The 18,556-nt window shown below is 37.5% G+C and overlaps 1 protein-coding gene across 1 annotated transcript in view; it reads left to right on the top strand.

Moving 5' to 3' along the window:
• ATP7B (ATPase copper transporting beta) overlaps positions 1–18,556 on the top strand; it is a 649,813-nt gene that overhangs the window by 525,443 nt on the left and 105,814 nt on the right. Inside the window, exon 16 of the mRNA XM_044071673.1 lies at positions 12,215–12,361. Within this exon, the coding sequence (XP_043927608.1) occupies positions 12,215–12,361 (147 nt within the window). The remainder of the gene's footprint in view (positions 1–12,214; positions 12,362–18,556) is intronic.

Genomic DNA, 18,556 nt, shown 5'->3' on the forward strand with positions numbered 1-18,556 from the left:
ATGAAAGATCAGGCACCTTTATAGTAACATTTCTGTTCTTGTCTATGGGAGAATTGTCATGAAACAAAATATATAACAGCATACATTTCCCATCCCCCTCGTATGTCCCATATATCATTTTATAGACCTTATTCCACCGATTCTCTCGAGTAATTCTTTATTCTGATGTACCCGTGTCTTTCTATAAATCCTGATACTCCTGCTGTACTTGATTCCTTCTTCACTACTTTGCTGGATGATCTCTCTTATTCTTTTGATCTGCAAATCTGCCATCCTTTGTCTGGCTTCCATTTTCTTTCAGAAGACCAGGAATGGTTTTACTGGAGTCCTGGTTTGTAGTTGCTTCTTCTTCTTCTTTGGACCCATACAGTCAGCTTTGTTCTGCTGCTGCATGTGCAATGCTTGAATTCACTTTAACTCTACCTGCACTGCCACCAGATCCTGAAATGTCTTTTCTCCCTTGAGAAAGAAAATCCCGAGTGTGGCAAGATAGAGCATCTAGAACCTCAAATTTAATTGTCAGCAGATCTTAAACAGAGGAGTAAAGTGGCTAGTGGCTCTGCTTCAGTTTTGTCCAAAGAGAAAAATCTTGGTCTATGCAAACTCTTCCCTCCGACCTGTAAATCCTTCCCTCTTTTCCAGAGATGACTAAGGAGTTGCTTTTTTTAACAGGTAATTTTGTACTTTTATTGCAAATGGATGGCAGAATCTGTATTGTGATCTTCTTCCTGTGACCACCCTATGGGCTCTGACCATTAAAATCTTTTCTGGTTGCATTCCAGTCCATTCACTAAACTTATTGACTATAAAGATTTGGAAATCTCTCCCTTCTAACCCTTCAGGCACATCTGCAATCCACAAATCATCTTTTCTCTAATCGTCCTCCATTTCCAAATATTTATCTTCCAGTTCCTCCTTTTCCACCTCCAAATCTACTAATTTTTGAGAAGTCTGCTGTTCAGCCATTGACAATGCTCAGCGAAATGTACTGAAAGAGCTGATTCTATTTCTTTTAATTTTTGTCCACTCATTATTTCCACATAAAGTTTTTTTTTGCCCCAGCTCAGCCATCTGCATTCCTGACTCAAATGGCCTTTCTATAGCTCCATCCGCAGTGTGTTCTTCCCACAAGCCCTTATCTTTAAGCTTTGTAGTTCTTTTCTCCTTCCTTTTGTTATTTCTGATGATGTGGTCTCCCTGTTCACTGCATTGACATACTCTACTGATGATGCGGTCTCCCTGTTCACTGCATTGACTTATACTCTGCTGATGATGCGGTCTCCCTGGTCACTGCATTGACTTATACTCTGCTGATGATGTGGTCTCCCTGTTCACTGCATTGACATACTCTTCTGATGATGCGGTCTCCCTGTTCACTGCATTGACTTATACTCTACTGATGATGCGGTCTCCCTGTTCACTGCATTGACTTGTACTCCGCTGATGATGCGGTCTCCCTGTTCACTGCATTGACTTACTCTACTGATGATGTGGTCTCCCTGTTCACTGCATTGACTTATACTCTGCTGATGATGCGGTCTCCCTGGTCACTGCATTGACTTATACTCTGCTGATGATACGGTCTCCCTGTTCACTGCATTGACTTATACTCTGCTGATGATGCGTCTCCCTGTTCACTGCATTGACTTATACTTTGCTGATGCTGCGGTCTCCCTGTTCACTGCATTGATAACCAAGTAGAAAGCACCACAGTCGAGCTGGATATAGGCAACAGTTTATTCAGTTCCAAACACCGAACACAAAGTGAAAAGACCCACACTTAACGCTGTAAAAGTACAAGTAACGCTTTCGTCATCAACTTCATCAGATAAATTTCACAATCCCATAATTCCCTTTATATAGACACACTAATTACAATTAAACCAAATAAATCAATTAATCAATTGATGTAAACAACAGGATGTCATTAAAAACTGTCCTTATATGGTCATGTCAGTGTCATTTTAAAATCCATTTTACTTTAAGTTGATAAAAATCACTTTCATATATTAAAAAACACATCATATTCTTAAAATTGATTTTAAAAACATTTTTTTAAATTGTCATAAATAACTTACATTTAAATAAAATTTATTTAAACTATAAAATTCATTTAAAAATACAAAAGGTATATACAGAATAAATTTATGTTGTTGTCTTTGGCTCTCTCATGTGGCCCAAATCACACATAACATCACAAGTCAAAACTTTTTATAATTTATGTTCTTAATGATAGCAGTTTTTTCTATAAATTTAAAGCTTGGCTGATCTCAATTTTAAAACTGGAGCTAAAGATATCATGTCATTAAGACCCGGAGGTCTATTGGCTTCTAGTGATAGCTGCAAGTATAGTTCCCTATATTATACTAGTGTCTCCCACATACCTCCCTGGGATCCACATGAACTACTTCCAACACAAAAAATTGAAATACTGATGTTTTACATACCATGCTATGTTTGTAAAGTGCATTATTTTCACATTTATTTCTGATATCATACATATGTTCATATATTCTTTGTTTTAATTTTCTTTCACTTTTACCCACATAGTACGAATCGCATTCTTTACACATAGCTAGGTATATTATACCTTTTGTATTACAGTTAACATAAATATCCAAACTTAATTTCCTTTTCCTTGCATGTAAAAAAATGGAATCTCCAGTTTTTAAATATGAACAATAGTTACAACAACCACATTTATATAGACCTTTTCTAGTTCTTGTTGTTTTGTCATAGTTGATATTATGGGTGCCTTTGTCCAGCATGTTCTTAATAGTGTTCCCTCTACGATATATGTACGTTAATGGTTTTTCAAAAATATGTTTTAAATCTGATATCTTAGAAAAATTATTCCATTCTCTATCCATAACCTTTCTTACTACACTTGACTGTCCGTCATAATTCATAACAAATCCCCATATTATAATCCTTATTAGAATTATCTACTGGAGTGTCACCTGTTTCTATAAAAGGAGATGTTTTTCCTATAATAGGAGCAAATCTGCCCTTTCTTTCACTCAATACTTCATTCAATAATGCATCAAATAAATTACTAGGATATCCCCTGTTCATGAATAACTCCTTTAATTTAATACATTCATTTGTAAAAATTTCATCTACTGAAGTCATTCTACTCATCCGAACCAACTGGCCTTTCAACACTCCCTTCTTCTAATACAAAGGATGTGAACTAGTGGTGTACATAAGAATTAGAGAATGTTTCTTTTCTGTGTATTTTAGATACAAAATTTCTATTATCTTTCTTGATATTGACATCTAAATATATTAGTTCCTGTGTGTCATATTTGTGGGTGAAATCCAAAAAATTAGTTGTTCCATTCAAATATTCAACAAATTTCATAAAATCGTCTAGATTTCCTGTCTACAAAATAAATAAATCATCTAGAAATCTTCCGTACAAGGTCCAATACTCACTAAAAGGAGAAGTCAGGAGAAAATTGTTCTCCAAATAGGCCATAATGATGTTAGCATAAGTGGGGGCACAATGTGCCCCCATGGCCACTCCTTTCTCTTGTTTGAAGTACTCTCCTTGAAAGAAAATAAAATTATTTTTCAACACTATTTCCATCAGGGTCAATATTGTTCTAAACTCACTTAAGGTAATCTCTTTAAAACCAATTAACATCTCCTCAAACCATTCCATACCAACGTCATGTGGTATGCTAGTGAATAGGTCCACTACATCTAAAGTGCCAAAGGCCAACTTTTCACTGTATAAAGAGAGATTTAGTCTCCTAAGGAAGTCCCATGAATCTTGTAATATGTTAGGGTTGTTCAACACCAACCCCTTCACCTTAGTATCTATATACTTAGCTAAAGGTGCAGTCACTGAACCATTAGCCGAAACAATGGCTCTAAGTGGTGGATCATTACTATTTTTATGCACCTTAGGAATTCCAAATATAGAAGGGACTTTTGGTTTGGAGCCAAAGACAACAACATAAATGTATTCTGTATATACCTTTTGTATTTTTAAATTAATTTTATAGTTTAAATACATTTTATTTAAATGCAAGTTATTTATGACAATTTAAAAAAATGTTTTTAAAATCAATTTTAAGAATATGATGTGTTTTTTAATATATGAAAGTGATTTTTATCAACTTAAAGTAAAATGGATTTTAAAATAACACTGACATGACCATATAAGAACAGTTTTTAATGACATCCTGTTGTTTACATCAATTGATTAATTGATTTATTTGCTTTAATTGTAATTAGTGTGTCTATATAAAGGGAATTATGGGATTGTGAAATTTATCTGATGAAGTTGATGGCGAAAACGTTACTTGTACTTTTACAGCATTAAGTGTGGGTCTTTTCACTTTGTGTTCGGTGTTTGGAACTGAATAAACTGTTGCCTATATCCAGCTCGACTGTGGTGCTTTCTACTTGGTTATAAGTTTATTTTAGCACCATTTTATCCTTTTGTGGTGTTGTTCACTGCATTGACTTGTACTCTGCTGATGATGCGGTCTCCCTGTTCACTGCATTGACTTATACTCTGCTGATGATGCGTGTCCCTGTTCACTGCATTGACTTATACTCTGCTGATGATGCGTGTCCCTGTTCACTGCATTGACTTATACTCTGCTGATGATGCGGTCTCCCTGTTCACTGCATTGACTTATACTCTGCTGATGATGTGGTCTCCCTGTTCACTGCATTGACTTATACTCTGCGGATGATGTGGTCTCCCTGTTCACTGCATTGACTTATACTCTGCTGATGATGCGTGTCTCTGTTCACTGCATTGACTTGTACTCTGTTGATGATGCGGTCTCCCTCTTTCCTTCAGACCGGACTATGTTTTTGTTTTTTGTCTTATTGGAGGGAAGCACCATCCATGTAACTTACTCCCTTAGCACCATAATTGGAAGTAGAATTTACTACTTTTGGTGTCTCTGCTTCTTGAAGCATTCCCAAGTGCAATGCTATGTACAGCTAATTGCCTTCCATATTTTATTAATGAGACATTACTAAGTCATGACGTGTTTGAGTTACTGCTACTAACAGTTGCCTTTTTAGTGTTAGAGACCTAACAACCTTCCTAATTGGCTAGAAACCTTTCTTTCAATTTAGCCTAAATATAACAAACCTTTTGTAAAAAAATAAAATTCATGCTAATGTCACAGACATACTTTTCTCAGAAAATAAATAATTCAAATAAGAGATATGTCATTCATCCAGTGTTAAAGAAAAATTTGATTTTTTTTCTATCATTCAGAATTTAAATAAGATCTGTAAGCACTGTAGGGCTTCTGTTGTAGAGCCCTGCACTATGTGACAACACCCAGGTCCTGACAGCTGCACACAACACATTTATATCTGGAATATTCCTATTATAGCAGGTATTTTGCTCTGGTGTTTGTATGCTGCCACTGGTAATCTTTCATGAAAACTGAAAGATTGTTTGTTTGTATCTTTCGGCTTTTAGGGGTCGCCACAGCAGAACTCCGGTCCGCTAATGATTGGTAGTGGATTTTTACGTACCGGGTTACCAGCCCTGATGCACAACCTTCAACGAAGGCACACCCCATTCATGTATGCCTCCACACAGAAGACGCTCTAGCTGAGAATCGAACGGGACAACGTCTTGCTATGAGGCGACAACGCTACCGCAGCACCACCACTGCAGTTCATGAAAACTGAAAGATACCTAATATAAATGGAAATAATATAGATAACTGCAGTTTACCTTGGACTGTTCCAAAGGCCAGCCTTGGCAATAGTATCTCTACCTATAACGGCATTGATGAGGATTCTTAGTTAGTGAAATAACTTAGAATGTTATTGTTTTGGATAAACAGGTTGATATCTAAGCTTACGTTAACAGTGTCAGTGATTTATCTCCAAGTAACAGCTGCAAACATTGTGATAATGGACACTGAGGATATCAACTCTGGAACTTAGTTAAGGCTTCATTGACTTCAGTCACACTGTAATTCCTTGCAGGTTCAGGTTGAACTACTAAAACAGCACATATGGGATGTAGAGAACAAGTCAAGATTAGAAAAAAAACCATCCGCATGTAATGAATTTTCTTTAGTTGCTAGCAAGGTATTTAAGGTCTTCAGTCATCATGTTTCCAAATTGTATACTTAAAGGGCATAATGTCAGTACTCTCTCTTGACTAAGCCTCTTGAAGTAAGCTAACAGGAACACTCATAATCTATTTTTCATCCTGCAAAGAATAGGAGGACTTGCTATATTCCCTCTGTCTCCAGGGAAGCTTTTGTTATCTACTGAGATTTGTTTTGAGAGTGATTTGAGGAACATTCCATTCTCATGAGCTAATATTCCATGGACTATAACCAGGATTTTTAAGCGATACATCAGTTGATGTGGTGGTGCGGTAGCGTTGTCGCCTCACAGTAAGACGTTGCCCGTTCGATCCTCAGTTAAAGCGTCTTCTGTGTGGCGACATGCGTGAATGGGCGTTCCTTCGTTGAAGGTTGTGCGTTAGGCCCGGCAAGTCAGTACGTAAAAATCCACTGCCAATCATTAGCGGACCGGAGTTCCGCTGTGGCGACCCCTAATCGGGAAAAGCCGAAAGACACAAACAAACATACATAATGAGAGTATTTGGCACCTCTCCATTCTCATAACAGGGTGCTCATGGTCAGGGTCAATAATTTTCAACTTTTCTCGGAGAAATGCTGGTAAGTTCCATAATTGGAATGTCTGTGTATTGAAAATCCATGTGATTTTCATTTAATTTGTTATTTATATGTAAGAGAACTCCTTCACCATAATGTGTGTGTGTTATATTTATTGCTTACAATAAGTGAGCTTGGTTATTGAGTGTTCTGTTCTTGCAATCTATTTCCATTTTCCATATGCATTAATAAAATGTAAATAAATTACAGTACTGCTCATATGTTTTCATACAAACAACATGCTTGTGGTGTTATTGCTCTTAGCATTACATGATCCAGGTGTCATTCTCTGATGTCTTTAAGTGGTCCCCAAAACCTTATAATTTCATGTGGTTTGGTATCATGCCTTCAAGTACTCTTTCAGCAATCACTGGAGAAGGGATACTTTTTTAACATACGAAAGGAAGGAAGTAGTTGTCCCAATACCCAAATAATATATACAACAATTGCTTGGCAACTATAGAGCTATCAGTTTGACCTCAATACTGGATAAATGTTTTGAACGTGCAATATGTAGTCTGTTCCAAGGGAATATTGGACAAAGGACAGATTGTATGTATGTATGTATGGATATATATATATATATATATATATATATATATATATATATATATATATGGATTACCTTCAGTTTTCCGACAGATGACTTTACTGACGTGCATTACACCGACACGTCAGTTCACCAACATTTCCAAACCCGACGTAAACCGCGTGGTTAGTAAACACTCAGCCATTCCAACAAACTACATTACCCAAAAAATTGAATCCACCAATATGGGGGGGCTCAGCAAGTGTTTAATAACTACGCGGTTAACGTCAGGTTTGGAAATGTCGGTGAATTGATGTGACAGTGTAATGCATGTCGGTAAAGTCGTCTGTTGGGAAACTGAAGGTAATACATATATATATATATATATATATATATATATATATATATATATAAACATGGTTTAATTGTGGGGAGATCATGTCTGACTAATCTTATCCAGTTTTATGATAACCTGCGCTGTTCAATTGACTTGGACCTTGCTAGTGTCGTTGTTTACCTGGATCTGGCGAAGGCCATTGATTCAGTCCCTATGTTAGAATACTTGATATTATGTTAAAACAGATTATGAATATCTGCACTGAAGCAGGATAACTAATTAGCTATCAGTAAGGAAAGTGTTATTAATATTATTACTTTTGACGTAGAAAGCAGACAGAATAAAAATAAATTAGAATGCTTTTTCTGAAGAAAAAGAATTTTCTAAATGTAGTTGTTGTATTATTTGTTTCTTGTAATCCACTTTATTTTCACATAAAATCATCAACTGTAGGAGAGACAAAGAACATTTGAGTTAAAATCATGGAAGTGTGTTATAGCTTTTAAAGGTTCCAGTATGTTTCTAATGAGTTTTATGGTGACCACTGGCCACCATCTGTGTGGCTGCATAAGGGTCACTAATAACATATGTGAACACCTCACATTTGGAGAACTATAAGCATAGTCAATGTGTTACATATTAAGTGATATAAAATATAATAAGAATGCATCATACCGCAGCACTGTATCTGTGTTGTGAACAAAGTGTAATATAAGCCCTCTGGTGACATGCCACTTAGATTTATTCGTTCATTCACCAGTTAACTACTTAGTTGCAGGGAAACCATAACCTAGCCTAGCACTGAACTGAAAAAGGACACAAAAAATACACACTTACTTTTCAGTGGGAAGTTATACCTTTGAAGAATTTGTAAAAAACAGTAATTCACTTACAGAGCATTTTTGGATGTGGGAGAAAACCAGAGGACCTGGCAAAAATGCACACAAACACTGTAAGGATGTACATACATGACTCAAAAAGCAGTCTAGTCAGGAAAGTACTGTCAGGCAATTACATTAACTGCTACACCACTGTGAAATTTTATTCTCCATGCAATAACAAGCAGATGTTTGCACCTTTATAGACTTGTCTCTAAGACTCCCTGAATAGAATATCATTGCTGATCCAGTCTGCATACTGACTTGGCTGAAACAAGCCATAACAATTAAATAAAATAATTCATGGCATAATGCATGCATATGAAAACCAGGTGGTCAAACCTTTACAACCCGTTCTCTCCAATCCTTCAGAATGTCTGGTCTTGTGTGACACAGAAACCTTTAACAGTGACTTACTTGGTTTCCATTGAGAATGGTCCTTGTCCATCACAAGAAGTCACTGGACAGGTCCTTCCAAGTGTCAGTAAGGCAGGGCCACCCTTAAACTTGTGAACAATCTTGTCTTTATAATCTTGCAAAAGTTACTACATATGGTTCGCTTTTGTCCCCAGATAACCTGCAATGTGATGGGCAGGCTAAGATAATTGAGAATAGTTTCAGTCAAATTAGTAGTTCCTCAAAAAGGTAACTCTAAAAGCATAAATCCAAATGTGATCCGAGCTATGCAAGACATACACTTAATTTCAAAGTGCAGTGACAACCCACCTCAGAGACGATCAGTCAGAGGATGTAAGCATTATTCTATGCTATCAGGTGTTGCAAAATATCACTTTAGCATCCCTATATATAACAACATTAAACAGTAATGCACTTCAGAAACATTTTGTGCAAATGAGCTGATTTATAATGCATGATTTGCAACTATGAAACACCATCTTACAAAGTTGCTTGTGTACGTCCACGATCTAGAATCTGTTATACTGATCTAGCAGTTATACTACTATGCTTTTCTTGTTAGTGTATCATGATATGTGGAAATAATTTATCACAAATGAAATGTTTATCTGTAATGTGTACAAGTAAATGTGTATATGTGTATATCACAAAGGAAATGTTTATCTGTAATGTGTACAAGTAAATGTGTATATGTGTATATCACAAATGAAATGTTTATCTGTAATGTGTACAAGTAAATGTGTATATGTGTAGACTATAGGGAAGGCTCTGATCATTATGTTGTCATAATTTCATTACTGTGTTTTTATATTTTAGGATGTCAGCAGCATGACAACATCATACCTTAGGAAGCAAGGTCTAGCCTTATTTAATATGGCAGATGAGAGCAGTAGGACCAGTGATAGAAGGGCATAGTCTACACTCTGAATCAGGTAGGCAGATAGCTATACAGACCATGCCTGCTGTGTACATGTCATGGACATGTCATTGATGTGGGAAGGGCATTGCTGTAGCCAGACAGGTCATACTACAAAAGACACAAATGAGTCCTTGGTCTGTCTGAGTGGTCATGATCCCATGCAGTTATGTATGGTGGTACTATGGTCGGCATTGTTCTTGCTTCCTAATGTATGCATCTAAACATTTTGTAGTGCCGTTTCATAATCTAATGCCACTACTTGGTGCCTCCCTCACATATATTCCCACATACTGCACAGACATAATAAAATGTCCTAATACAGTGGGGAGTCAGACCTATATTGCCCATTCCTTATGCTGTAGTTATGTTACATGTATGGCTTTGTGGGTACACTTGGCATTTGCATCTCTCGGGAAATGTATATGAGTAAACTATATGAGTAAAATGTGAGAAAGCATGTCATTTCTGCTCCTTTAGGTACACATCATACTGGTGGTAGATGTAGTGAAGGGTACAGTTTATTTAATACTTTTTTTATATTGCAGGATAGATGACACATGCATCAATGTTTTGTTTCAGTTTGGTAATTCATATGTGTTTGCAATGATTGTTTCATAACTGGTACAGTCTCATTTCTCTCTGCAGAGACAAGTGCTGAAAGTGCATCCATTGAGAATGATTACATGGCTAGCACACTGGCATAGAGTAATGAAAGATTACATAATCCACCTTTGCTGATTAGTGTGATGTCAAATTACTGATAACAGGACATAGCCAGTGACATACTGAAGATGGATGGCCATTGTGTCTGGTCTCCATTGTTACTGTGATGGCTACTATGGTATTTGGTATGGTGAAGCTAAATTTCCCAGAAGAAAATGTGGGCTTTGTATCTAGCACCTCCAAAGTGGAGGTCAAAAAGGAATCTAAAGTTTTATTCCATCTTCACAGCCCATGAGCTTGTGGTAAGGCGACTACAGTCAATAGCTGGGGGTAATGGACTGCCTGTGCCAGATGATATCCTTTAGGAACATGGGATGACTGGGATATGTAATTAGCTTGTGCAGTTGTAGGTACACTAGGAGTCCAACAAACAGTTTTCTAGAGATTTCAAGAAGAGCCTGGTAGATGCCAAAAATGCTGGACATGTTGTGTTATGCATTCTGGACAGTGTAAATGATGGGACCTCATGGCATGGCTCTGCGCATGAGAGATTATGCAGACAGGCAGCAGTGTGAACTTCTGATGGTGAGGCAGGAGGTAACACACGTGCTTGGCACAATGAATGAAGGGGCATCACAACCTGGTGCCAGGCATGAGAGTTAATGTAGGCAAGCACCTATGTGAGCTGCTGAAGATTGAGCATGAGTTAGCACACATGCTTGGCGCTATGAGTGAGGTTACATCATAACATGGTACTAGGCTTGTCAGATAAAGCAGATAGGCACCACTGTCAGGTGCTGATGGCCAGAAAGGAGTTGACACACGTGCCTGCGATACAAACTATCAGTTATCTAGTTTGGCACATGATTTTGTAAGCTTGAATATTCCCATATTGCCCAATGCATAGTACACATTGGAGATACAGCATCAGTTCTGTGATGTGACATGGGCACAGGTAATGTTTATAACAGATCTCGCTATTACATGTTATTCTGACTAAGGATTTACCAATGATCTCAGTTATTTAAACAAGCACTATAGGGACACTAAAGGTAAAATGGAAGAAGAATAACTCTATTAAAAAAGGAAGACTGAAAGCAGAGAGCCAAGTTTGTAACACTCCTGACTTGTGGAATGTATTATGATATCTGTCCTTCACATGCAGTCATTTTAGTTGCCAAGTGTATTCTATATTACTGTTTTCATTCTGTTTTATATCTTCTAGGTCATCCAAAAAGAAGGCATAATATGCATATCCAGTGACCTGATATTAAGTAAATGAATTAATGCACAGAAAATGTCTTTGTTTATATAAACAAACTTGCCGTTACTCAAATGTGTGCATGTTATGGGTTTCCCTGTCATCCTTTTCCTGATGAAATCTGATTACATTTATTGGAAATGGTCGACACTCATTGTCAAACTTTTTCCATTACCTGTATATCCAAGTAAAGCATTTGGACAATTAACTAGGTGCATCTCCTAATGATAAATTAGTGTGCCCTTCTTAGAAGTAGTAATGGCTGTGAGATCTGCCTTATAATTTCCGCCACAGACATATAATTAAGTTCTATATTATTATACCTTGAAGAAAAGTTGTATGCAGTTGAAGGCTGACAATACAGTTTTAAAGGGAGCTGGTTCAAAGTCAGTTCAGGTGCCATAGATATAGTTTTTGGTAAACCATTTAATCAGCAGTGGTGAAAGTCAGTTTAACAAAGCTGCAAACAAAGTATAGTAGCATTAGTTTGCTGTTTATATTCACATATATGAATTGTTTCTTTGCAGGTGCAGTAGCCCCTCAGGTGTATTCAGTGCTGATAGGAAATCGTGAGTGGATGAAGCGTAATGGCGTAGATATTTCTGCTGATGTTGATGATGCAATGAGTAATCATGAAATGAAGGGGCAAACTGCTATTTTAGTGGCCATAGACGGTAAGCACAGAGAAATATACTCATAATAACAATTATGTCTGTACACTAATGGTGGCATTTATAATATATAGCTTACATGTTTTTCTTCTCACTGTCAGTTTTTGAAATCCGCATAACCTAGGATGCTATACCAGTATCACTTCTGCTATAAGATGCATTATTTCTATAATGGACTGCCCCCAACAAGATAAAATCTTCAGGCAAACTTTCAAGCATCCAATGCTGAAAATTATTTGTCAGTGGGAAGAATGTCATGGCTAAATTCAGTATCTATATATAACACAACATTTTAAAATAATTCGATTAGCAGACAGCAAGACAATTATCTGATCATCTAAGCACCCCATGCATGAGCAAGAAGTCTCATGTCCCACTAAATACGTGTATCAGCTTCAGTATGACAGCACAACAGTGAATAACTCTAAATGTCCCATTTGAGAAGACCACACAAATGCTGGCACTACCTTCATGCACTCCCTTCAGCAACAAGGAGTGCTTCACTCTGAGAGCCTCCACTTCTTTCTTTAAACAGTCCATTTTCATTTCTGCAGAAGAATCAGCTGCCTGATTGGTTAAGCTATGTTACATGAATACCTGTTTCTGGGGCACCGAACTGAGACCCATCAGCTCCCACTGCTACTCTTTACAGATAGTCCTACAGTATGCTTGCATTTCCATACCAGAAGAACATACTGCCTGACCTGTTAAGCCATGTCCACCAGACCCAGGATGAAAAGCTGTGACTCATTAAGTCCAAATGCCACCCATCCTAAATAACAGAAGTTCTGAATGCACTGGCTGATCACCAAGAGTATTACAACTATCAGCAACTGCAAAATCACCCACATGATAACACACATCCTCTCAAACATCCATAACAGCTAAACACCCAAAAACGGTTATCATTCTAGTCACTTGCAGCATCTTCTCTATCAGATGTCGCATTGTCTGACTGAAAATTGGGGAAGTGTTCCAATGAGTACTAGATTGCCCTCCTGTGAATACTTTAGTAGTCTACAACCCCTCATGCCTATCCTCTTCTGTCAGCTCACTCCACTATCTGTAGTCCAATGAATCATCCTTTAAATGGGCTAATATGTCTTGGGGGGTCCACAAATGTCAACTACTGCCTGAAACCAAAATTTCAAATAAGCAAAGTAAATCAGATGGAAGCCCGTTTTTTTTAAATCTATATCCCTGATCACCTTATTAAACTGGGCACAAAATCTATCTTCCCTGTCAACTTGTACTTCCTCTCATCTTCTTATCTGTCCTCAAACAGCATCCCTATATCTTTCACATTAAGCTTTATGAAGTGGTTGGAAGAGGTTGAGCTGCAAGAGTTTGAGTCATGGAGCATACAGGCTAAGTGCCAAGTTCTATAGGAAGCCAGTTACATCCTATAGTAATAGGCAGTGACGCTCTGGTAAATGGTTGTTTAAATGAATGCACTGTCAGTGGAATACTGATAATAAAATCAGTAGGTTGTGCTTTATTGTGGAAGTGATGTATTTTTTTAGTTTAAATTTTCAGAACTGATTGTGCCAATTCTGAGTTTTGGGATGTTTCTGTAGTGATGTGAGCTACATAAAAAAAAATGACTAATAACTTTTTCACACTGCTCAGGAGAAGCCCCTTATGAGTTTATAAGGGACTTTGTGGTACATCAGTATGTCTGTGTGTGGTGTGTGTGTGTGTGTGTGTGTGTGTGTGTGTGTGTGTGTGTGTGTGTGTGTGTGTGTGTGTATATATATATATATATATATATATATATCTTGCTTTGTTTAATCATTATTGTAACAATATATAGTGGTTAAGTACAGCCCATTTTCATTAAAAACAACACATAAAAGAAAACTTGGTATTTCTGCATGAGGACGAGTCCCTCCCCACCCCCACCATATATCCACACACCTAAATATACTGAATTCAAGATCACACAAAGTGGAACAAACAGCATATCCTCAAATCACACTGTTTCATGATTTCAGAAAATACCATAATAAGCACACAAAGACACAATCCCAGGGATTAAGGGAAAAAAAAAGCATTGGTGGTAAGAGCCGAAGCAAAAAGCGACTGTTTACAGGAATACGCAGGTCAGAGACATGTCATCAGCAATGATTAAAGACGTGACTATTGGCTAATTTGCATGGCTCTGAATTGCCTTTAAGTACTGCAAGTACAAAACAGCACTTTCCTGTTGTAGTTTACACTGGTGGCCTATACAGTGCATCAGTACACGCATCCCCTCACATTCACTCTCACTCACATTGAAACATACATAGACCTACACACCAACATACTTCGTACCTGTCCCTGAGTTAACAAAATGTCCCCAATGTCTCTTATGTTTCTGTATCTGTCCTCATACATCACAGATCCGTGCAGTCAGACACGAGAGTCTCCTTCTTCTTCTTGCTGTCAGTGTGCATCGTTATGCTGAGCTGTTACTGTTTTTAAGTGAGTTTAAGTATTACTATAAAATTTTCCATGGTGCTGTCAAATGTTCTCTTAGCTTTATCCTGAAGCCTTCCCCACCACACAGTGACGCACCCCTTCCTGTCAACTGTCTGTCCCTGATTTTACTGGACATTCTTGCTGTTGCCTCTCTTATTTGCCCTGCCCCTTATAACTCACATACTGTAGTACTCATTGAATAATGCCAGAGATTAGAGTTTCGTACCTCTTATTATGAAAAAAAATTGCCACTGCACTTAACTGATCAATTAGTGTTCTGACTTAATGCAACTGCTTCCTGTGTCAAGATTGCAGTGTTTGAGGCCTTTTTCTCCACTTTTACATACATATAGTTTCATAGATTCATAGGTGTGTACTAGGCTAATGGCCCTGGAGCCTTTACAAGCGTAGCCCATAGGATTACCCTGGCATTGTGCCTTTGTCAAGAAGAGCCACTGGAGTGATCCCCGGAGTGAATTTTCTATTTCCCATCCGCTCATCAAGATTTCTGTTGAAGAGGGCCAGTGAGATGTTCTGCTTGACATGTATGGGAAGCCTATTCCATAGCATGGGTGGTCTCTGGGTTATGAACCTGTCCCTCCAGCATGTTCTGTTGATTGCGATAATGAGGTTGAGGTCTCTGGAGCATGTGGTGTGGAAGGATTGGGATTTCTTTAGCTGTAGCATTTCTAACACAGCTTGCTCAGACATGGCTTTGTAAGTCAAGCAGAGATCGCCTCTAAGTAGGTGATCATATGAGACAGAGAATAGTTGGAGTTTTTTTAGTCTGTCCCTATAAGACAACTGTTTAAGGCCTAGGAACATCTTTGTGAGGTACTTTTGCGACCTCTCCAGTTGTTGCAGATGTCCTGGTGAGGTACATGGCAAATGAGGCATTGTACTTGATGACTTACCTAATGAGGGAAGAGTAGAGGGAGACAATGACCACTTTCTTCCTGGATGCACAACCCTTAGTAAAGAGGTGTGCCACATAGAAGGACTTTCTGACCACAGTGGCACTGTAGTGATCAAAAGAGAGGTTGCTGTCAATCTATGTTCCCAGATCTCTTATAATGCCTTCTGTGTTCAGTGGACTACCATTGATGTGGTAATTCATGGGGACCGAATTTTTCCCAAAGGGGACAATGACACATTTTTTGGCATTCAGCTTAAGGCCGTGGATCTGACACCAGTCATTGGTCTCAATGAGGCCTTTCTGCAGGATGTCAACATCACTTGGGGAGTTAATAATAGCTTCCAACTTTCAATCGTCTAGGAACTTTGTCAGCCAGAGTCCCTTCATGTTGGCCTGGACTTAAGAGAAGCAGATACCAAACAGGAGAGGACCCAGGACCAATATATATATATATATATATATATATATATATATATATATATATATATATATATATAGTACCTAGTGTTCACCCCCCAATATTTCAGGATTTGCTCATTAGTCTAGTGGAATGTGGAGGTGTGAATGTCCCCCCACACACATTCATGTGTGCATACACACACACACACACACACACACACACACACACACACACACACACACACACACACACATGCACAAATATACACTACCTTTCTGCTAAACTTCCTGACAATTTCCTTACCATGATGAGTGAACATGAGTTTTTGACTGTAGTCATTAATAAGTGGGCAAGGTAATTTATGCAGCAGACTGATTCTCTGAATCGCTTGGCTGAATAATGCCTTGCTGTAGGCATTTCCAGGGTAGAGCACATGATTAATTAGCATATGCCTTCCCCAGGAATGCCTCATTAGCATTTATCAGTGCCACAGAGACACCCCACCATGGTGCTGCACATCTTCATGCTAAAGCACCATGATAGGGCTGTTTCCGAATGGTTACTGGGAGGTGTACACCTCTTGTATACCTCACAGTAACTTTTCTGAATCAGAATGCTGTGTGTGCGTGTGTGTGTGTGTGTGTGTGTGTGTGTGTGTGTGTGTGTGTGTATGTATATATATATATATATATATATATATATATATATATATCATTAGGAGAAAATAGGTATATATTAGTAGACAGACATCTATAGATAAAGATATATATATTGTGGTATAAAACAATGCAACGATATACTTGCAGCTTCAAAATTCTATCCTGCAAATGTACTCTTGTACCATCATCGTCTTCTGTTTGCACCACCAAACAGCTTACAGATGAGGCATTCACCCTGATCTCTTAACCATAATTATGACTCTGTCATGATGGATTTTTTGTTTCTATGGAAAATGCTTTATGAGAATGTGGAAAGATTACATAAAGTATTCAGTCAGCTATGAAGTCATGCATACTGACTGAAAAAGGAGATTGGTAGAAATGTTTGCTTAAATACATTTTGCAATTATATTGTAAATTTTTATTTATTTTTTATTTTCAGATCTTTCTTACAGGTGTGTGGTAACTGTGATTTGAGTGAGAAATTATTTCCGTCTGGAGTCTGCATTTATCACAGCTGTTTTTACATGAACTTGTTTTCAATGTATTTATGCCCTTTCTTGAACTGAGAGCTAAATTATTTCTTCAGTAAGGTGGTATATCTTTTAGATTAGGGCAACATTGCAGATACTCTTTTGTACAACTTTTATAGAAATTGGTTCAGTGGTTAAGTATTTTTCACAATTATTTTATGTTTATTTGCAGAATCTTAAAAGTATATTTAAAATATTTGATAGGTTTTAGTGCTGACAGAATGTTTTTATTGTTTATTGTAACATTGAGATTTCTTTTGCGGTCTTGGAGTAATCATGTTTAACACAGATTTTATTGTGCATTTTTACTTTGATAGTATCAAATAATATAGCGATTAGTGTGAAATTCTGTTGATTTTAGAATTAGGCAAAGTGTTTTGTATATGATAATGTGTGCTGCTTGTGGTTATTGTTAGGGAAGACTATAGTGTTTAGGTCTGGCCATTTGTGATATTGATGCAGCAGTTATAAAATGTTTGCTAATAGAGGTCACATGATGATACTGATGGCATTTAGGCTTCTTTCACTGAAATACTTATTAGCTTTGTCAAGCCAGATCAATGACTACTTATCGTGTGATTAAATGGCAACAGGGGTCAGTCATTTTCAGCCATAGATTGCTTAACTATCAACCACTTACAGACCTTTTATTGACTGTGTATATCTCTCCTATATGATTATAATGAAATAAACTAAATACTAATGATCAATATAATGTATTTCAGCTTGTTCCACTCAAACACACATGTACGCACACACACACACACACACACACACACACACACACACACACACACACACACACACACACACACAGACTAACCCTGACAAACCAGATCAATGTTTTTTTAACTGTGATCAAATGAGAGTCGGAGTTAGTTTCATCTACAGGCTGTCTCTATGCCCATCAGTTACAACCACATGATTGACTTTTTATACCTCATGTCTCTAATTTTGATTGAATAATAAATATTGTCTATGCTGTCATATTTTAGCTTGTTTACTCAAATACACAGTAGTCCTGTCAAGCTAGATGAATGTTTAACAATGATCAAATGTCAGTAGAGGTTAATTAGTTTTATCCACAATTTGCTTCCATGCTCATCAATTGTAGCCACTTTAATGACTGGGTACACCTCAGATGTCTGAATGTGATCAAATGAATGAATGCATAACTAATGGCCACAGTTTTCTCTTCACCTGATTCCTATCAGAAACATACAGAGT

This window comes from Protopterus annectens, chromosome 5.part0 (assembly GCF_019279795.1).
Source record: "Protopterus annectens isolate FY-2018-M chromosome 5.part0, PAN1.0, whole genome shotgun sequence".
NCBI lineage: Eukaryota > Metazoa > Chordata > Ceratodontiformes > Protopteridae > Protopterus > Protopterus annectens.